The sequence below is a fragment of the Eretmochelys imbricata genome, chromosome 20 (genome assembly GCF_965152235.1).
Source record: "Eretmochelys imbricata isolate rEreImb1 chromosome 20, rEreImb1.hap1, whole genome shotgun sequence".
Classification (NCBI taxonomy): Eukaryota; Metazoa; Chordata; order Testudines; family Cheloniidae; genus Eretmochelys; species Eretmochelys imbricata.
Genome location: NC_135591.1, coordinates 16,617,712 through 16,638,415, shown reverse-complemented (window position 1 = coordinate 16,638,415; position 20,704 = coordinate 16,617,712). Strand labels below are relative to the sequence as shown.

Sequence of the window (20,704 nt, the reverse complement as noted above, 5' to 3'; positions counted from 1 at the left end):
CTAGAGTCTCTGCTGAGCCCAGCTCCCCATATAGGCTTGTCCTGGGGGTTGCTGAAGGTGCTGGTTGGCTGACTCAGAAGCATACCTCCGATCTCTATCAGCTCCCCTGAAAATCAGTGACTTGGAAGCCTTAGTCACAGGCTGTTCCTCAACTCGACTTCACAATGCGTAGGTGGCTGTGGTCTGCCACAAAGACACTAGTACGAGAGTCCTGGGAGCGAATCTATACTGCGTTCAACCGACTTGGCTTAACAGCGAAATCTTCAGCAAGTTTAAACACGAAAAGGAAGCTGACAAGAAATGGAAATTTGGACAGATGACTAGGGAGAAGTATAAAGATATTGCTCAAGCATGCAGGGGTGTAATCAGGAAGGCCAAGGCACAATTGAAGTTGCAGCTAACAAGGGATGTGAAGGGGAACAAGAAGGGTTTCTACAGGTATGTTAGCAACAAGAAGGGGTGGTCAGGGGAAGTGTGGGACCCTTACTGAATGGGGGAGGCAACCTAGTGAGAGAGGATGTGGAAAAAGCTGAAGTACTCAATGCTTTTTTTGCCTCTGTCTTCACAGACAAGGTCAGCTCCCAGACTGCTGCAATGGGCAGCACAGTATGGGGAGGAGGTGACCTGCCCTCAGTGGTGAAAGAACAGGTTAAGGACTATTTAGAAAAACTGGATATGCACAAGACCATGGGGCCAGGTGCAATGCATCTGAGGGATTTGGCTGACGTGATTGCAGAGCCAGTGGCCATTATCTTTGAAAACTCATGGCGATCAGGGGAGGTCCCGGAAGAGTGGAAAAAGGCAAATATAGTGCCCATATTTAAAAAAGGGAAGAAGGAGAATCTGGGGAACTACAGACTGGTCAGCCTCACTTCAGTCCCCAGCAAAATCTTGGAGCAGGTCCTCAAGGAATCCATTCTGAAGCACTTGGAGGAGAGGAAGGTGATCAGGAACAGTCAACGTGGATTCACCAAGGGCAAGTCATGCCTGACCAACCTGATTGCCTTCTATGATGAGATAACTGGCTCTGTGGATATGGGGAAAGAGGTGGATGTGATATATCTTGACTTTAGCAAAGCTTTTGATACGGTCTCCCACAGTATTCTTGTCAGCAAGTTAAAGAAGTATGGATTGGATGAATGGACTATAAGGTGGATAGAAAACTGGCTAGACTGTCGGGCTCAACGGGTAGCGATCAATGGCTTGATGTCTAGTTGGCAGCTGGTATCAAGCAGAGTGCCCCAGGGGTTGGTCCTGGGGCCGGTTTTGTTCAACGTTTTTATTAATGATCTGGATGATGGGATGAATTGTAACACTCAGCAAGTTTGCAGATGACACTAAGCTGGGGGGAGAGATAGATACGATGGAGAGTAGGGATAGGGTCCAGAGTGACCTAGACAAATTGGAGGATTGGGCCAAAAGAAATCTGATGAGGTTCAGTAAGGACAAGTGCAGAGTCCTGCACTTAGGAAGGAGGAATCCCATGCACTGCTACAGGCTGGGGACTGAATGGCTCGGCAACAGTTCTGCAGAAAAGAACCTGGGGATTACAGTGGACGAGAAGCTGGATATGAGTCAGCAGTGTGCCCTTGTTTCCAAAAAGGCCAACAGCATATTGGGCAGTATTAGTAGGAGCACTGCCAGCAGATCAAGAGAGGTGATTATTCCCCTCTATTTGGCACTGGTGAGGCCACACCTGGAGTATTGTGTCCAGTTTTGGTCCCTCCACTACAGAAGGGAGGTGGACAAATTGGAGAGAGTCCAGTGGAGGGCAACAAAAATGATTAGGGGGCTGGGGCACATGACTTATGAGGAGAAGCTGAGGGAACTGGGCTTATTTAGTCTGCAGAAGAGAAGAGTGAGGGGGGATTTGGTAGCAGCCTATCAAATGGATGGATGGAGCTCGGCTATTCTCAGTGGCAGCAGATGACAGAACAAGAAGCAATGGTCTCAAGTTGCAGTGGGGGAGGTGTAGGTTGGATATTAGGAAACACTATTTCACAAGGAGGCTGGGGAAGCACTGGAATGGGTTACCTAGGGAAGTGGTGGAATCTCCTTCCTTAGAGGTTTTTAAGGTCAGGCTTGACAAAGCCCTGGCTAGGATGATTTAGTTGGGGATTGGTCCTGCTTTGAGCAGAGGGTTGGACTAGATGATCTCCTGAGGTCTCTTCCAACCCTAATATTCTATGATTCTTCCCCCTGCCCCTCTGGATTCTGATCACTCTCCACAGCCCTGCACCAATGACCTTCAAACCCCACTGTGCGCGGTGATACGTCCACCCCGCCGTCCATCAGGGCATGCCAGTGAATGTTCTGCCCCATCCACTGCAGCAGCGGCAGCAGCCTCACTGCACCCCACCCCCCCGCCTCCCTTTCTTATGAAGCCAAAGGCTTTTCATGGGGAAGGAGATGAGCCACCTGTAGAAGCTGTGGAGGTGAACAAACAGCCGCCAGCTACTGGCTCGGCTACACAGGACTGGGGATGTGGGATAAGTATATGGCTTCTTCTATGGCCCCATCACTGTAGTATCTGAGCACCTCATGAACTTTAATGCATTTATCCTACCACCACCACTGTGTGGCGGGGCAGGGCTATCATCCCTACTGTACAGACAGGGAAACCGAGGCACAGAGCAACTTATCCGAAGTCACCCAGGGAGTTTGTGGCAGACCAGGGAATTGAACACAGGTCCCCCGAGGTCCTAACCACTGTGCCACCCTTGTCCTGGCTCTTACAACATAGGCATAGTTTGAGTTCTATATTTGGGAGGGCAGTTCCAGCCAGGCCAATGGGACCGTGCATGAGGGCCAAATTCCACACCTGCCAGAGGCTTGCAGTTGGGGGGGGGGCATGCCCCCCATGCCCTTCCCAAAGTACGCCCATGTCTTGCAGCCAAAAGTCACCAGCAGAGAGGGTGCTTGCAAGGACAGGTCTGAGCCGGGGGCACTGCCTTTCCCTGGCCCTTCCAAAGCTCTGTGCTACGCAGCACAGAGGGCTGAGTAGTCTATGGGATTGGTGCCTTACATACGCATACAATGAGGCAGAGACAGAGGAGAGTCGTGATAATATGGGTTGCAACTAGATATGGGCTGCAGATAAGAGCCCAGGTCCCAAAGCCCCCAAATCCAGAGCTCGATCCAGTTCAAAAATTTGCTAACAGCCCCAATTTCCTGTGGGCCAGCCCAAAAGCCTGGATCTGGATTCACTCTCAGTGCCGAGGAGGGATCAACTGGAAGGAAGCTGGGTCTGGCATCCCCCATTCGGAAAGTGGTTTCAGGGATCCTGCAAGAAGGGACACTGCTATTCACCCAAGGTCTAAACTCGGACACAGGGGAGCAAGATGGCCTGGCAGGACCCTGGCCAAGGAGGAACCTGATAAGCTGCTCTCTGCCCCCATAATGGACACAGCACTGGGGGTGGGGACTGCACTCACCTCAGCCTTGAGCTCATCAATCTGGTCCTTGAGCTCCCGGATGTATTGGGAGGAGTCAGAGTTGTTCAGCTGGCCCTGGATCATCCCTTCTTCCCTCTGTGGAGAGTGGGGAGAGAATCAGGCTTGGTCCAAAGGCGACTGGGAACAGAGACGGGGGAAGGGATGCCAAGGTGACAGCCGTTTCCCTTTCCCATCTCACTCAGAGATCCCTTCCTGACCCCCAGCTGGGATCAGGACAGGCTCTGGAGCAGAAGTGTGGTTTTTGTGCTCACAAAGATACACATGTCTGGGTGAGCTGGTTATTTCCCCGCACCTGGATCTCCAGCTCAGCAATCCGCTGCCGCATCTCTGCCACGGCTGCCATGCTGTCGGCCTCCCGCAGCCGCACCGCCATCACCTCCTCTTTGCTCTGCGGTGTCAAACACACGGTGTTAATGTCAGCGCAACAGCCAGGGGAACAACAGGACTCAGCAAGGGGAGGGTTCAGATCCGCCAAGACCCAGCTCGAGGATATGCCATGTCCCTGCTCAAAGCACCACGAGCCTCCAACATGTCACAGAGCTGCAGAAACCACCCAGATTCTGCTGCCTGGAAATTCATCTGCGTTAGTTTGGGGTACAGCCCCTCCACCCACATACGGGCTGCATCGTCACCATGTCTGGCCTGCTGGGTCCAGCTCTACACAGGTGGTGGTGTGTTCAAAGCAGGAAGGGAAGCCCAGATGTGGGCCACCTGATCCCTGCCCCCCAAGCTCATCCCCTTGGGTCCCTGAGTCAGCACATCGGGGGCTGTGAATCCCAGGTCTGGGGAGAGGATTTCTGCACAAGCTGCTGTTAGATTCACTGTCTGGAGGCCACACCTGGGGGCTGACAGTGCTGTCTTCTTGCCACCTAGCCCCTGAAAAGCAGCTAGGTGAATTTCACCCAGTGCCGAGCAGAGCAGAGCAGAGCAGAGCTGGCTGGGGTGGGGCAGGGCAGGGCAGGGCAGGGCAAGGGACAGTTTCTTGGGCTGGAGCAGGCCGTCCCCACTGCATTGCTGTGGCCGCCCCCCACAGCCTGGGGCTCACCTTGCACTCGGACTCCGCATGCTTGCGCTTGGTCTCACTCAGCTGCGTCTGCAGCCCTTTGTTCTGGGCAGTGAGGTATTGCAGCTTCTCCTGCAGCCCTAGGCACTCCTGCTCCGTCCGGTTCAGCAGATTACTGTGAATCTGATCCTGGGGTGCCGGGCGGAGACAGACAGGGAACAAAGCTCAGGTGACAGGCCATTCCACCATGCCCGCTCGCAGCAAACATGGGGTTCCAGCCCTACAGCTTCCATGGCGTGTGTGTGTGTGTGTGTAAACATCCAATACACTCCCTCATCCCCAACTGCACCCCCACTCCCACCCTGCAAACACCCACATCCCCCAACTGCATCCCCACAGAACACACCCCCATAACTGATCTCCATGCACATGCAACACACACCCACTCCTCACAACTGCGTCCTCCCATTCTATAGCAGCACCCCCAACTCAGTATGCCCCACAACTGCACCCCCACTGAATCCTCATTGGCACATCCACTCCCCTAGCCCCCCCAAATACCCACCACACGCACACTACCAGCCTGCAAACATCCACCCAACTGCACCCCTACACAATGCACACCCACACTCCATGGCTCTGCTCCATGCACACACAACACACGTCCCCACCACCTGCACTCCCATCCCCATAAGAACGGCCATAGTGGGTCAGCCCAATGGTCCATCTAGCCCAGTGGCCTGTCTGCTGACAGTGGCTGGTGCCAGATGCTTCAGGGGGAAGGAACAGAACTGGGAAATTAGCAAGTGATCCACCACTGTCCAGCCCCAGCTTCCGATCATCACCCAGTGCACCCGCTCTGAACAGCCACTCCTTAGTGCACCCCCCACTATGGCCGCACTCCAGGATTGCACTCCATGTGCACACAACACCCCTCAATACACACCACACACTCACTCACCAACACACTATACATGCCCACATACTCCAACACACTGCTCATGCCTGCAAAACTCACCACCCCCAACACAGTGTATGCGCCCTGCATGCATCCACACCCAACACACTGTACACACCTCCCAACCCAAACACACTGTACAAGCCCATAGCCACCCACTTCCCAACACTGTGCACGCCCCCACCCCAATACACTGACCTACGCCCCGCAGTCCCCCAACACATGATACACATTTCACCCCAACACACAGTACATGCCCCACGCCCCTCCCATACCCCACCCACATCCCCCTTCCCTACACACTACCCACATTCCTGTCCTTTCGTACTGCCTGTACCCCACCCACATCCCCCTGCCTACACACCGCCCACATTCCCCCTCTCTACGCAGCGCCCACATCCCCATCCCTATGCACTGCCCACATTCCCCCCTGTGACGAAGTGGGACTATTCTTAATGTTTCCTCTGAATATTGTGGGGGTGCCTCAGTTTCCCATATGCAGTTCTTAAGTGTCTAGGTGGTGGGATAAGGCTGTATGATCGTTGCAGAGCCCTAGAGGGCAGGTGTGCGCAGGGGTCTGGACACAGAGAATGGCCGACACCCTGTTTCCTGGCAACTGGTGGCCTGGGCCCCTCCCCCCTGCAAGGTGAGAGCTAAAGGGTTGGAGAACAAAGGAATCCGGTGACCTCCTGGCCAGGGAAAGGGACAAAGCCCAGAGGAGGAGGGGCTGGAGAGAGTTTCAGTTTGGGGCTGGCTGGGGCCATGGAGTGAAGTGCAGACGTGGTTGTCTGGCTCACTGCCCCCAAAATGGACCCAGCTGAGGGGTCCTGTTCTCTGCCTCTACAAGCTCTGTGTTAGACAATGTTCCTGTTGTGTAATAAATCTTCTGTTTTACTGGCTGGCTGAGAGTCACGTCTGACTGTGAAGTTGGGGGGCAGGACCCTCTGGCTTCCCCAGGACCCCGCCTGGGCGGACTCGCTGTGGGAAGCGCACAGAGGGGCAGAGGATGCTGAATGCTCCGAGGTCAGACCCAGGAAGGTGGAAGCTGTGTGAGCTGTGTGTCCTGCAGACAGGCTGCTCACAGAAAGGAGACTTCCACAGAGTCCTGTCTGGCTTCGTAGGGAGCAGTTCCAGAGCATCGCCCGGGGACTCCGTGACACCCCCCTAGACCCCACCCACATCCCCCTTCCTACGCACCGCCACACACCCCTCCCACATCCCCCTCCCTATGTACCACCCACGCCCCACCCACATCCCGTCCCTACGCACCACCCACGCATCACCCACATCCCGTCCCTACGCACCACCCACGCCCCATCCACATCCCCCTCCCTATACACCGCACACATTCCTCTCCCTATGCACTGCCCATGCCCCACGACCCTCTCTATACATAGTACACGCCCCACACACCCCCCCCCCAACTGCAGCCCCCCTTATACATCCACAACATCCCCCCCTTCTTACTTGCATGCTTCCCCCACAGCCATCACCCACACAACTGCACCTCAACCCCACCCCTCTCCCCACTGTCAGGGGTCCTCGCCCGGGGGTACATCGGGACCGTGTGCCGATCTCCCATGGGAACGTTCCAGACCCAGCTGGCTTGTCACCCTGCCAACTGCCTCACCTGGGTTTCAAGCTCCACCAGCCTCTGCCGCAGCTCGCGGAGGTCGGCTTGGGCCTGGGCCTCCCGCAGGCGGATGGTCATCAGCTCATCCTGGAGGTCGTTCATGGTGTTCTTGCGGGGGGACTCCTTCCAGCGCCCGCCTGTCCGTGACAGATGAGCCTAGGGGAGTGGAGGGTGCACAGGGTGAATGTGTGCCCCCATGTCAGGATTCATGCACCAACCTGCGGAGCTCCTGCTCCTCGCCTGCATGGGCCCCTCCAACCAGGGTCCCACAGCGCTTCTCAAGTCTCGTTCTGCCCCACTGCACTCCCACGAGGTCAGGTCATGATCCCCGCACTGCCAATCCTAAAGCCATAGAAGTGTGCAGCCAGATGGACGGGGTTGACACTGGGGACTAGAAACTAATCAATTCGGCTTTGCTGCTTAAGTGTGAATTGACCTGAGGCTTACAGGAAAAGGTTTCAGGGTGTGCAAAAGACCCAGGGTGTGACCTAAATGACAGCCAGCATCCTGATGGGAGAATATCTCCACAAATGGGGTAAGGGTGCAGGGCTCACCATGCTGGTTGGGTTGGAAAAACTTTATGAGATCTGTCCCTATGAGCTTAAAATGTGGTCAGTGGACAGAAAGCCTAAAGATCTGTGGTGTGCAGGCTGGCTGGCAGATGAGTTTGTGGGCAGCAGGGCTGGGTATGAAGAGACCCAAAGGGGACTGGCCTAAGCCTGGGAAAGGAAACCCCTGGAAGCATCCCAGAAGGGGACTCAGGAAAACCCAAAGTTGGGGTACGGCCGATGGAGACCTCCTCCAAGGGACATCTGAGACCTGCGGTATAATTTCTATAGGAAAACAGGGCATAAGTGGGCAAAATGCCCAAGGGTAAGGAAAGAGTGGCCAAACAGAACCTTCAAAGTGTTAACTTGGCCAACGCCCAGGGCAGAGGGGCTAAATCAGCGTCTGTCCGACCGGAAAAGCACCCTGAGCTCAGGCTCCAGGGGCAAAATGTGACTCAACTATTGGAGGAAAGCAGGCATGTAGTCAGCCCCTCAGGGACACGCTGGACAGCGACAGAAGGGCTCCCAATCCAGACACCAGTACATATGTCCTGCTGTCCTCTCCTGTGCTTAGATACATTTGACCCCTATAGAGAGCAGCAGGTTGTGGCTAATGGGAAGACATTCATGGGGTGCAGAGATTCTGGGTCAGAGAGAAACTGCATCAAACCATGTGTTGTGCAACGCCATGAAGTGCTGAATGGCTGTGTAACCTAGGTGAAGGTCCCAAAAGTGAAGTCATTTGCCCTGCCTGTGGCTCAGGTCTCTGTGAGGACACATGAAGGATCGGGGTGGGGTGGGGTAGCTGGGGTTCTCCGAGGATATCACCTTGGACATCCTTTGGGAAATGACTGTATCACTCTAAGCAAGGATCCAGTCCCTGCTTCTGTAGTGGCCAAAGACTTGAATCCAGGGAGCCAGAAGGCTCAGAATGAGGGTGTCATAGAACATGCAAATAGCCTAGCGGGCAGGGAGGAGGGATTTTCCCCCCTGGCTGCTAACACAAAGGAAGGAGCTGCTAAGCTTAAGACACCTGCCTGTCTGCCCTGTAGCTGAGTGGGGCAGAGGGGTCACCTCGCCCATCTCCACATGTGAGATGTGACAAGGAGAACTGCCATGTTTGCCCTGTCCACGGGTGCGAGAAGCCCCAGAGAAGGGTAATGCAGCTGGAAGGCTGCTGCTGGCTAACAGAGACCCCTGGTCAGAATGTGGCCCTGGTCATGGTGGGTTTTCCTGAACAAGAGACCCCGAATCATAACCCTCCAGAACACGGCCCGAGAGAGGACTCAGTCCTGGGGGTGGGGGCAACAGGGTGACCCCAAGAGGGGAGATGGGCTCCTGGCATATGCACAGCTCTGGGGTTGGGACACCCTGCATCCCTGCCTCACCACACCTTGTGACACCAGAGCCCCAGAGATGTGACTGGGTGAAGACCCAAGGCTCAAGGGCTCACTCCCTAATCCAACCAAGAGGTAAAGGCACCCCACTTTGCGGCCAAGATGGCTGACTCATGGAGGAATGTGGGCTCATTGCACTCCTCACTTCCGGCAGGACCCCATCCCAGCTTTGGGATGGCAAAAGGGCACAGAGCTGCATGAAAACTCCTTATGCGTGCCCTGCTGGTGCCATCTAACAGACCAGACCCAAGTGAGGACATGAAACTTCACTGACTTGAGTATTGGGCACTGTACGTTTGATTGATTAGCAAGGGTGCTAAATGAATCTTGCTAGTGCCTGGTAGAACAGCTGCCAAGGAAATGTGAAAGATGCTGTGGCATCTATGGATAACATTGGGGGTTCGAACATCCCTAGGTCACTGGTTAAAGTGACCCTGCTCAGTTCAGTCTCAAAGGGGGAAGAGAAGTGACAGCGTGGGAATTCTCTGTAATATTTTGTAGGAATACTGTGTGTGCCTCAGTTTCCCCTATATGCTGCATTGTCATCTGGGGGTGGCAAAGGGCTGTTTACTCTCGGGCAAGCTACCACACAGGTGGAAATGGTGCCTGGCTCTCTGCGGACTGGCCCGTCATTGGAAAGTCAGGGAAGACAACGGCAAAGCCAAACACTGGAACATTTGCTACCTAGCAACAAAGGACCATGGATGGTCCACACCCTCCCCAGGAAGCCAGCTGTGTTTGACCAGTTGGAGAACAAGGGACTGAGGAGGGGCCAAGCCAGGAACTTGAACAAGGAAGGAGGACACAGAGGGACAGAGCAGGAGCCAAGGGTGGGCACTGCTTTGCTGGGACTCCAGGCTGGCCAAGATGAACCAGGCTGTATGTTTCTGTTCTGTGTGCTGACCAAGGACTTTCTACGCTGTGTCGCAGACATCTAGCAATCCTGACTGCTTCTGTGATGCTGGCTGAGAGTCAGTGCAGCTGCTGAAGGGAGGGAGTCCGGTGCACTTACTGCTCCTTTTGAGTGTACAAGTCTCTCTCAGGTGCTTGCTCATCTCAGTTGGACTCACTGAAGGGAGATCATGAAGTGAAGCAGGAGTGCTGAAGACCCTGAGGTCTAAGGAGGCGGTGAGGCCGAGTGGCTCACCCTAGTGAAAGAATGCGACTCTAAAGGGGGTCTGGCACACTGAAAGGCGTACAGAGGGGAAGGAACTTGCCTATAGTTGCTCTGTGAGCCCAGGATAGAACCCAGGAGTTCGGACTCCCTGCCCCCACTGCTCTGTCAGATCATCCCAGGCTAGCTGAAAGACATTCCTTACTGAAGCACAGATCTGCTGAGGGTGAAGGGAGCTCTTACCCCCTAAGGCTGAGCTTTGTGGGAAAGTGGACTGGTCTGTGACCCTAGGAGCCAGCTCACTTTGAGCCCAGATACCCGAGCCTGTGACACCGTGAAGGAAATTTATGACAAACAAGGACGTTGTGGACGCTTCTTCACTGAAGGTTTTCAAAAGGAGGCTGGAGCCACCTGTCTGGGATGGTTTAGACACAACAAATCCTGCATCTTGGCAGAGGGTTAGGCTAGGTGACCCTAGCGGTCCCTTCTAACCCTATGATTCTAACCCCCTGCCACGGTCCTGTTCCAGGTTGAGATTCAGGCCAGTTTTGAGCTGATTCAACTAGTAAAAGCCCCAGAGGGGCAAATCTGAGGATCACAGAATCCCAGAACTGCAGGGCTGGAAGGGACCTAGAGAGGTCTTCTAGTCCAGCCCCCTACACTGGGGCAGGACCAAGACCATCCCTGATAGGTGTTTTTCCAACCTGTTCTTAAAAATCTCCAATGACAGGAATTCTACAACCTCCTTTGAAAGCCCATTCCAGAGTTTAAATCTCCCTTGCTGCAGATTAAGCGGATTACTTCTTGCCCTACCTTCAGTGGACATGGAGAACAACTGATCTTCGTCCTCTTCAGAACAACCTTTAACATATCTGAAGACTGTTATCATGTCACCCTCCCTCCTCAGCCTTCTTTTCTCAAGATTAAACATGCCCAGTTTAACCATTCCTCACAGGTGAGGTTTTCTAAACCTTTGATTATTTGTTGGTCTCTGTGAATTCTCTCCAATTTGTCCACATCATACTTGAAATGTGATGCCCCAAACTGGGACACAGGACTCCAGCTGAGGCCGCACAGGTGCTGAGCAGAAGGGGACAATTACCTCCCTTGTCTGATATACAACACTGCTGTAGGTATACCCCAGAATGATGAGAGCTGGTTTTGTAACTGCATCACATTTGACTCAGAGTAGACTCATAGACTTTAAGGCCAGAAGGGACCATCATGATCATCTAGTCTGATCTCCCATATATTGCAGGCCACAGAACCTCACCCACGCGCTCCTGTAACAGACCCATAACCTCTGGCTCAGTAACTGATGTCCTCAAAGTCACTATTGGCTCATATTCAATTTGTGGTCTACTATAACCCCCAGAACCGTTTCAGCACTACTACCACCTAGCCAGTGATTCCTCTTTTTGTATTTATGCGTTTGATTTTTCCTTCCCAAGTACAGTAGTTTGCACTTGTCTTTGTTGGATTTCAACAAATTTGTCAAGGTCATTTTCAATTCTAAACCTCCAAAGTGCTTACAATCTTTCCCAGCTTGGTGACTTCTGCAAGTTTTATAAACATGCTCTGCACTCCATTATCCAAATCAGTAATGAAAATATTGATTAGTACTGGACCCAAGATTGACTGCGGAGCCCCACAAGATACAGTTTGACAGTGAACTTTTTACAACTACTCTTTGAGTTACAGTCTTTCAACCACTTGTGCATCCACCTTATAGCAATTTCATCTAGACCTTCTTTAATTTGCTCAGAAGAATGCCTTGTGAGATTGTCAAAAGCCTTACTAAAATCAACATATATCTGTGACATTACACCCCATATTCTTCATAGAAATATGATGATAGAAATATGGCATGACTAAGATATACTTTACGCAAGATGGCTCATGTAAGATATCATTGGAAAGGTTATGATTCACTGAATGTGATTATCCAATTTGTATGCACGTATCCTTTCTGTATCTGAAGTTAGGAATATTGACTATGTAACAACTACAACTGTGTGTGTACTTGGGGGAACGCCCACCAGATAGCAGGCAATCCTCAGTGCAAGACAGTATTATTTTGGGTTTATTCCCCCAAAAGGGGTGTGCACATGAGTGCTGGGGGAATCCTCTCACACAGAGCTGACTTCAGTCTGTGTCTGTAGCTGGGTGGGGCCCTACCTGTGTGTTTGTGTGCTGCAAGAGGCCAGAGAGCCTCATTCAGCAAAACGGGGAGAGGAAATCCAGGCTGGTGGAACAGGAGGGGTTCAGTGAGACAGCAGTACATCAGGTGACATCCCAAAGGGGGGGTCTAAACCATCACAATATCATATCTACAGCTTTCATGCATCTGCTAGGCTGGTAACCCTATCAAAGAAAGAAATTAGGTTGGTTTGGCACAATTTGTTGGTTATTACTTATTACCCTATTATCCTTTAGGTGCTAACAAATTGATTAATAGTTTGTTCCAGTATCTTTCCAGGTACCGAAGTCAGAGTGTTCCATTATTCCCTGGGTCCTCTGTATTCCCCTTTTAAAGATAGGTACTGTGTTAGCCCTTCTCCTGTCCTCTGGGCCTCACCCATGAGTTCTCGAAGATAATCGCTGATCAGATGTATCACTGGCTGGGGGGTTGTCTCTGCCCACGCACTGGGGTCAGGGATGGGTAGCTGGCCTGGTGGTGAGTGGAGCCGACGGGGAAAGGGGCTTTACCTGCCAGCTGTCATTGAGCTCCTTCACCTGTAGCTGTAGCTCCTTGAGTGAGGCCAGTGCCGCCACCTCACGTACCTTCAGTGCCTTGAGCTCCTCCTGCAAACGGGCCACGTTGTTCTCGTCAGGCAGCGAGCTGTTCTTCTGCAGGGAGGTGGGGGCAGAGGGGGTCAGACTGGGACCTCAGCAGCACAGGCTTCTCTGCTCTGACCACTGCACTGTGCTGCCCACCTTTCCACGTCCAGGCTCTGTGGGCACTGAGGGTGCTCCCATGGGTGGGTGTGGGCAGGGAACGAGCCCCACAGCCGAGCACTCATATAATTTGGGGCTAGGGTTGGAGCCTTTGGAAGTGCTGCTGGAGTGCAGAGTGACATGCTGCTCTGTGTGACCCCCAACCTAGCTCCTGGAAGCAGCTCCCTGAGACCGCAAGGCCACCCCCACCCCTAATATTCAGCAGGCCGCACTCCCACCCCGGCTGTAAGCAGAGGGCAAAGAAGGATATCCCAGGTGGCTCCAAGTTTCCTACTGGTGGGATCTCCCGACAAAAAGGGACAGCAGCATGGCCTAATGGGCAGCTCTAGCCCCGGCATGGTGGGGACACAACCTGGTCCCATCTAGAGAGAGCCATGTTTGCACCCTGACCCTGCTGGAAGCGCAGTCCCCAACATGGTGGCTGTTCTAGAGAAACCAGACCACTGGCTGACAGTTCAGGAGATGGGACAGGCTCTGGCTCGCTCCCCTGGAGATATCTCCTAGGATTTGTCTAGAGCAGCACAAAGTGAGAAGATCGGAGCAGGGGCAGAGACCCGAGGCCTGCTCTCTGCTCACAATGGTGGAATTCCACTGGCGTCCATACAGCCCTGTTTCTGTAAAGGGACAGTCCAGCCTGGGTAGCAAGAAGGGGCTCATGTTTATACCCACTTCTTGACTATAACAACTGCAGCAGGGCTGAGCGCGCTCTGCAAACCCCCAGCTACAGAAGAAAAGAGGACAGGCATTAGCACAGCCCAAGCAGAGCCTCTGAACTCTCATCAGCCCTTAGGCACTGTTGGAAAGGGGGGTCAACCGAGTGGCTTTTCTATAACACGCTAGGGAGCAGTGAGCTGAGGCCTCGTCTACACTGTGGTTTCAGCCCTGGAGAAGCTGCACCAGTGCTGATCACAAGGGCAGATCTGGTCTGAACTGGTGCAGCTCATCTTGGCTTTACACCAGGGTGAGCTGTGCTGGTGGAAACAATCTTTATGCTGGGTTTGAACCAGTGGCTGAAATCCCAGGGGCAGATCCCTGGCTGGTATAAATCAGCGCTGCCCCATGGGAATCCATCCATAGAGCTGTGCTGGTTTACAGCAGCGGAGGCTCTGGCTGCCAGTGCAGACAAAGCCACCCAAGGAGCTCTGTGATTGCTGAGTGATTCACACACAGTGCACAGGCAGGGGAGGCTTCCAGTGGGTTTCAGACACCGCCCCCATGCTCAGCAGGAAAGCGATCAAATGAGGTGTTATCTCACCTCTGCTGGAGCAGAAATCACATGCTGGAAGCTGCAGGGGAGGCGTGAGGGGGCAGGGTAAAGTTTGGTGATTGCGAGTTCATCTCTTCTGAACTGGTGCTGGGGGGCCAGTGGCCCTGCAACCACCATGAACCCTGGGGTTCATATTGTGAGAAGGCAATCACAGTCATCCCCTTCATCTGCCTGGGCTCAATACTCCAAGCAGCAACATGGCTCATACTGATCTCCTGTCATGCCACTAATCATAACTAGCTCAAGTGTCACTAGGTACACCCTTGTCCCTCAGTATCTACCTGCCATCCCTCATCTTATACTTAGACGACAAACTTCTAGGAGCAGGGACAGGTGTTATTATTTCTTTGGTGTATCACGGTAGCCCTAGGAGCTGCAGGCAGGGAGCAGGACCCCATTGTGCTAGGTGCTGAACATCTTAGTGCTGTGTGTGCACAGTGCCTGGCACAATGGGGCCCTGGTCACCAATTGCAGCCTGTAGGTCAAACCGTAATATCAATCAACAGTGAGAAAACACCACCCTGCCACCAACTGTGTGCAAAGAGGTCTGTTCGGAGCAGAAGCAGCTGCTTCTCTGTCTCCCTCTGCTTCAAGGGACTATCAGGAGAGAGGACAGATGTGTGTGTGTAATGGGAGGCGGGGGAAGTGATGACCCCACTTAGAATGGAGCAATCACACATCTGTCTGGTAAGACTGCAACATCTGTTAGTCAAATAAACCCTGGGCCCGTCTGGTTCCTAGGACAAATGGGGACCCAGCAGGGGTGTCACACACGTGGCTATGCATGGTCCAGCTCTTTCCTCACCCCACGCCTCAGGGGTTTTCACACTGATGTGTTGGGTGGAGGGTGAGGCCTTGAGTCATTCTTTGAGCTCCCAAGCCCCCATGGGCTTTCTCACAGGTTGCTCCAGTGTGATCGCAGTGCAAGCTGCAACAGGAAGGGCTGGTTCGGGGCCTGTCGGGGTGTTAAAAGGGTGGGAGGACTTGATTCTCACAGCTCTGATCAGCTAAGATGAGGTGCTCCAGCATCAGCTCAGCCCAAGCTAGAGGTTAGATTTAAGGTACAGAAATTCAGCTCTGGACAGACCACCCCCAAAAGTGGAGGGTTGGGGATCTGACATTCGGCTCAGCCTGCTATAAGGATGGGGATCCTTTGCAGTATTTAGATTCAGGTCTGTTATCAGACTTCAAGCCCCCACAATGTCTGGAGGACTTAGAATAAGGGGGGTTTATTCAGGCCCAGTCTCTGGCTAGATCACAGCAAGGCTGCAAGGCAGAGGAAGGATGGTCCTACGATTAAGGTGGTAGACTGAGACTTAGTAGATTTCAAACTTTGGGGCAGGAACTGTCTTTTTGTTCTGTGTTTGTACAGCACCTGGCACAAGGAGGCCCTGGGCCATGACAGATGCTTATGTATTATACCTAATAAATAATAATAATAATAGAAACTTCAATTCCTAGCTTTCCCTGGGTGACCTCAGGCCAATTGGGATGATGATCCTTCCCTGCCATGCTGGGAGGATGAATTCAATAGGTAACCATGAGGTGCTCAGATTGGGGCCCTGAAGGTATCTTGATGGATGGGTCTTGCTGTGTGGAGGAGTGGGGGAACCTTTGGCCCTTGGGTTGTGACCCATGGCACCCTCTTGTGTGTCTCTGTGGCACTCAGTCCCATCTGCATCCAATGGGGGAGCCCCATGTACAGGATTGGACTGAACCTACTTAGCTGAGGTTGCTTCGCTTTACTAAGTGTTTGCTGAGCAGGCCACTCCTTGCCTTTTTCCCTTCCCACTCACGTTGAAGGCTCCATATCCTGAACCCAGCCCTTACTCTCTCCTGAAAGGAGGCCCAAGTGCATTTGGGAACATTATAGACCCCACTGGACTGGGGAGGCTGGGACCCCCCTGGCCCTTTAGCTCTTGGCCTTTCATCCAAGGCTGTTTGGGGGGGAGCAGATTAGTGCCAACAGGTGGGTTTTGTGATATAAACTGGATTGGCACCGATCTCCCACTCGAGTAGTTAAGGCTGCTGGCTTTGGGTCAGGTCTGCTGTGTGAGAGTTCCTCTAGCACCATGTTCACGCTCTGAGCTGCCCCTCTCCTGCTCCCATAGGATTGCAGCCCAGGCCTGAAACTGACCCGGCAGTAACTATGTAGCCTTCCCATTGCCAGGCTTTGCAGACAGACCTGGTCTGGTTTTGTGAAGCACAAAAGTGTGCTGACGTGCAACTTACAACCATGCAGGAAGGAAATGGTTACAAGGCAAGGCCTTTTCTGGAAGGGGAGGGTTTATCTAGTTGCTTTTATTTTTAATCATGCTCTGATAACCATCTTCAGAGGTTTTCAAATCTAATCCCAGTTGTGACCGCAAAGGAAAAAATAAATCAAATGTACAATCACTTATTGCAGGATGGTCAAGGAAAAAGAAATGTGGGCAGAAAATCTTGACTGCATGAGATCCTGTCTCGGTTCAGTGTCCATGGGGACACTGAATGGGTCCAGGTAGATGCTGTGTAGGGTAGGGAGCCTTCTTAATATAACCCCCAAACAGTTCAGGAGGGTGTGTGTGTGTGTGTGTGTGTGATAAAACGCTATTCTCAGCAGAGGATTCAGGCTGAGCAAAAACAGCCACCAGTTATTAATTTATAGCAGCATCCAGAAGCCTTGATTGAGTTCAGGGATCCCACTGAAACAGAGAGGGGAAGTGACTTGCCTAAGGCCAGACAGCAAGTCAGTGGCAGAGCTGAAAAAAGACCCAGGTCTCCTGACTCCTCCTATGCGTGGCCCACACTGCTTCTCACTGCTAGTGAAATGGATTCAACAGAAGACATACTAAAGATACCTGCAGCCTGAGTGAGGCAAATAAAGTAAGAGTCACAAAAAGCAGGCATGATCAGTCTTGTGCTGTGATCAGGTCACACCTCAAAAGTCAGGAAGCATCAGCCCAACTTTGCACTTGGATGGGAAACCACCAATGAACATCCAGGGTGCTGCAGGAAGGGTTAAGTGTGGCTTTAAGGGTTAAAGCTGTGCCCCAGTGTGGTATCAGGGGCACTCTGCAACGGAAGCACTGCCTTTCAGAAGGCTGGGAGCTACACAGAACCCAGCTGAGATCAGAGGCCTGTTGAGCCAGGTGCTGCATAGGTCATAACTGGGATTCTTCTTCACTTCCTGTCCTAAATTCTCCCTTAGTGTTGCTTGGTGCCATTGATCAAATGCTCCACCCTCAAAAGATGACTGAATTTCAGTGGGGTAGGTTTGACCTCTGCAGACGAAGCTAAGTCTCGTGGGGTCCTTCAGGCTGAAAGGCACTCAGGCAGCAGTTCACAAACTGTGGGTCAGAACCTCAAAGTGGGTTGCAACCCCATTTTAATGGGGTCACCAGGGTTGGTGTTAGAATTGCTGGGGCCCGTGGCTGGAGCCCCACCGCCCAAGACTGAAGCCGAAGCCGGAGCCCCACCACCTGGAGCTGAAGCCAAGGCCCGAGGGCTTCAGCCCTGGACAGCGGGGCTCAGGTTACAGACGCCCGCCCAGGGCTGAAGCCCTTTGGCTTCCCCGCCGGGGCGGTGGGGCTTGGTCGGGCTCAGACTTTGGTCCCCTCTCCTAGGGTCGTGTTGTAATTTTTGTTGTCAGAAGGGGGTCACGGTGCAATGAAGTTTGAGAACCCCTGCACTCAGGGAATACAGGTTATCTTCAACTCCTCCTTTAATCACTGTGATACGCACAGCAGCTGCTATCAACTCAATTCAGGCCCCACTAAAAGGAAGGCTGAGTCTAGCTCAGGACTTCCTTTGCTTAGGATTGTGAACTACAATTAAACATCAGGCATGCACTTCACCAGCCTAACTCCACATGGCACAGATCAGTAGCATCACAGTGAATATTTCAGGCCAGATCCCCAAATGACATCAGCGGCAATATCTCCATTGAAGTCAATAGCACTATGCTGAGTTACCCCAGCTGAGCATCTGACCCCTTATGCCTTTCATCCTGAAAGACCCCAATGCACTCTGCAAACTACACAGGGTTCACTTAACTTCTCACTTAAATACACCCACTTCTTGGGGGACACAGCAGCTGTTTAACTACACATCAGAGGAGGATGGAAAATCCCACATCTAGCTGAAACTACAGGGAGGAGAGGGTCTAAGTAGGCAAAACCCTTCTATGGTACTGGACCAGGAGGGCTGGGCTAACAGCTCTACTTTTATGGAAAGCATCACGGGATCTTTAATGACCCTGAAGCCATCAAAGGCCTCAGTTTTACAACCCATGCTATAAAAGTAACAGATTCACAGGAAGTTATAGGGGCACAGGCTGCTCATGGCTGCTCCCCCCTTGACTCCCACTGCATGTTTAAACAATGCTGGAGCAGGGATTTCTCCCTCCGCACACACACCTTTTCCATGTCCAGCACTTTGTCCTGCATCTCCTTGAGTGCGCCCAGTGTCTCAGTCTCCCTCAGACGCGACTGCTCCAGCTCTGTTTCCAGGTGATTCACAAAATCCTCTGTGAACCGGGGGTTTCCCTGTGAGCAAGCAGAGGAACCCAAACCAGGCATTGTTAACCAGGGAGGGGATCTTTAGCACTGAAATCACAGGCCTCTACCAAGTGAGGAACTCCTCTAGCGAGAGCAAGGCTGTTCTCATTGAAGGGGCCAGCCTCTAGGGGGAGACATGCTCAAGCACACATAGCCAATTTTTATCCACAAGTGCACCCTCATATTCAATGCAGGACAATCGAGAGAGGCCGCTGGAAGGAACTCCCCTGGCAGCCCTGTAGGGCAGGGGGAAGGATGGCAGATTGCAGGATTACAGACACAGATCTGCACTTTGGGGGCCTAGCGCAATGTTAAGCTGCACCCATGATCCGACAGCTCTGCTCACCTCCCCCCGCCACTCTCGCTGCCCAGGTCTGAAGTCCCTCTTCGTGTAGACGTGCCCTCTGAAGCAACTACTGTGCCCATCACTGCAATGCAGCAGCTCTGGGGTGGTACGTGGCACTGGGTAACAGATGTACAGCAGTGTTACAGCTGAAGGTTGTAAGAGGTGAATGAAGCATTAGTCTGACTGGGCACCAGGGTTAACACTCCCACTTTTGCAGAAAGGGCCACAAGGCTAGGACTATAACAGGGTTTAAAAGAGAACTAGATAAATTCATGGAGGTTAAGTCCATTAATGGCGATTAGCCAGGATGGGTAAGGACTGGTGTCCCTAGTCTCTGTTTGTCAGAGGGTGGAGATGGATGGCAGGAGAGAGATCACTTGATCATTACCTGTTAGGTTCACTCCCTCTGGGGCACCTGGCATTGGCTGCTGTCGGCAGACGAGATACTGGGCTGGATGGACCTTTGGTCTGACTCAGTATGGCCATTCTTATGTTCTTAGGATCTTTAATGTCCATAAGCCTTCAAGGCCTTGGTCTTGTGTCTCATCCAAGAATCACAGTGAAGGCCAGCACGGTGCCCCCTAGCAGCATGCTCTGAGATTTCCCGTTAAGGCTTCACATTGGACCAAACTGTCCAGGACTTGGCTTCTGGGGACCCATTAACATGACACCTGGGCAGCTGGGACGGGGGTGATTCTTAAGAGCCAGGTGACTGCTGCCTTGTCAGTCCCTGCTGAGCTATGGGGCAAATTGACCCAACTCCCATCACTGTACCGTGCACTGCCTGATGGGGTTAGACACTTAGCACCTGAATGTGATGGCTGCTCTGGATCTCGTTCTGAACCTTTTCTCCAGTGGCCACAGTTCTGGCAGGGACTAGACACACTCCAAGGAGGAGGCAGGCCATGAGGCTGCTTATGCGACACCCTGGGGCCCCTAAAAGGGTAGCTGGGTGGGGATACCGTTGCTGGCTGATGTAGGCTCTCCTGTAGCGGGATCCAGCTGGCTCTTCACTCTCACCCCACCCCACCCAATCTGAGCAGAGTGCTACTCTCCAGAGCACGCCTCAACCACAGCAACCTCCGCTGGGGGAAAGACTGGGGGAGCGCTGGCATAGCTCCTACCCACTGTAACCGTCTGTGCTATCGCAGCTGTTGGCAGTTCATCAGATAAACACCAGCTTGTTTTCTGGGGGAGAATTAAACACGATCCAACCCAGCCCTTGGGGGAAGGGGCGGAGACCTCTCCTTGCAACCAGATGCAACCTTGAACCCAACACTCTTTGAATTTTGGAGCGTTTTGGATTGGAGGCCTCGCATTCAGAACCACCCCTCTGTAGCTGTGGTTTTAGGTTGGACCCAAAATCAAAAGGGGACTAATTTCTGGTTCTGCTTTGGTTGGGTCAGAAGACTTGTGCCAGCAAGGTGTGAGATCTCAGCACCCTTGAATCAGAGTTTTAGGGGCCAGATCCCCGGATGGTGCAAATC

At 52.8% G+C, this 20,704-nt stretch overlaps 1 protein-coding gene across 6 annotated transcripts in view; it reads right to left on the bottom strand.

The window, feature by feature from the left end:
* EVI5L (ecotropic viral integration site 5 like) overlaps positions 1 to 20,704 on the bottom strand; it is an 81,027-nt gene that overhangs the window by 9,365 nt on the left and 50,958 nt on the right. For 3 of the 6 annotated variants that reach the window (XM_077839010.1, XM_077839004.1, XM_077839005.1), the window contains 6 exons: positions 18,731 to 18,859; positions 12,818 to 12,958; positions 7,047 to 7,205; positions 4,501 to 4,647; positions 3,748 to 3,843; positions 3,435 to 3,530 (listed from right to left, as the gene is read on the bottom strand). In XM_077839010.1, the coding sequence (XP_077695136.1) occupies positions 3,435 to 3,530; positions 3,748 to 3,843; positions 4,501 to 4,647; positions 7,047 to 7,205; positions 12,818 to 12,958; positions 18,731 to 18,859 (768 nt within the window). Of the gene's footprint in view, positions 1 to 892; positions 1,028 to 3,434; positions 3,531 to 3,747; positions 3,844 to 4,500; positions 4,648 to 7,046; positions 7,206 to 12,817; positions 12,959 to 18,730; positions 18,860 to 20,704 lie in introns of those variants that run through there. The other 3 variants (XM_077839009.1, XM_077839007.1, XM_077839008.1) reach the window with 3 other exon arrangements.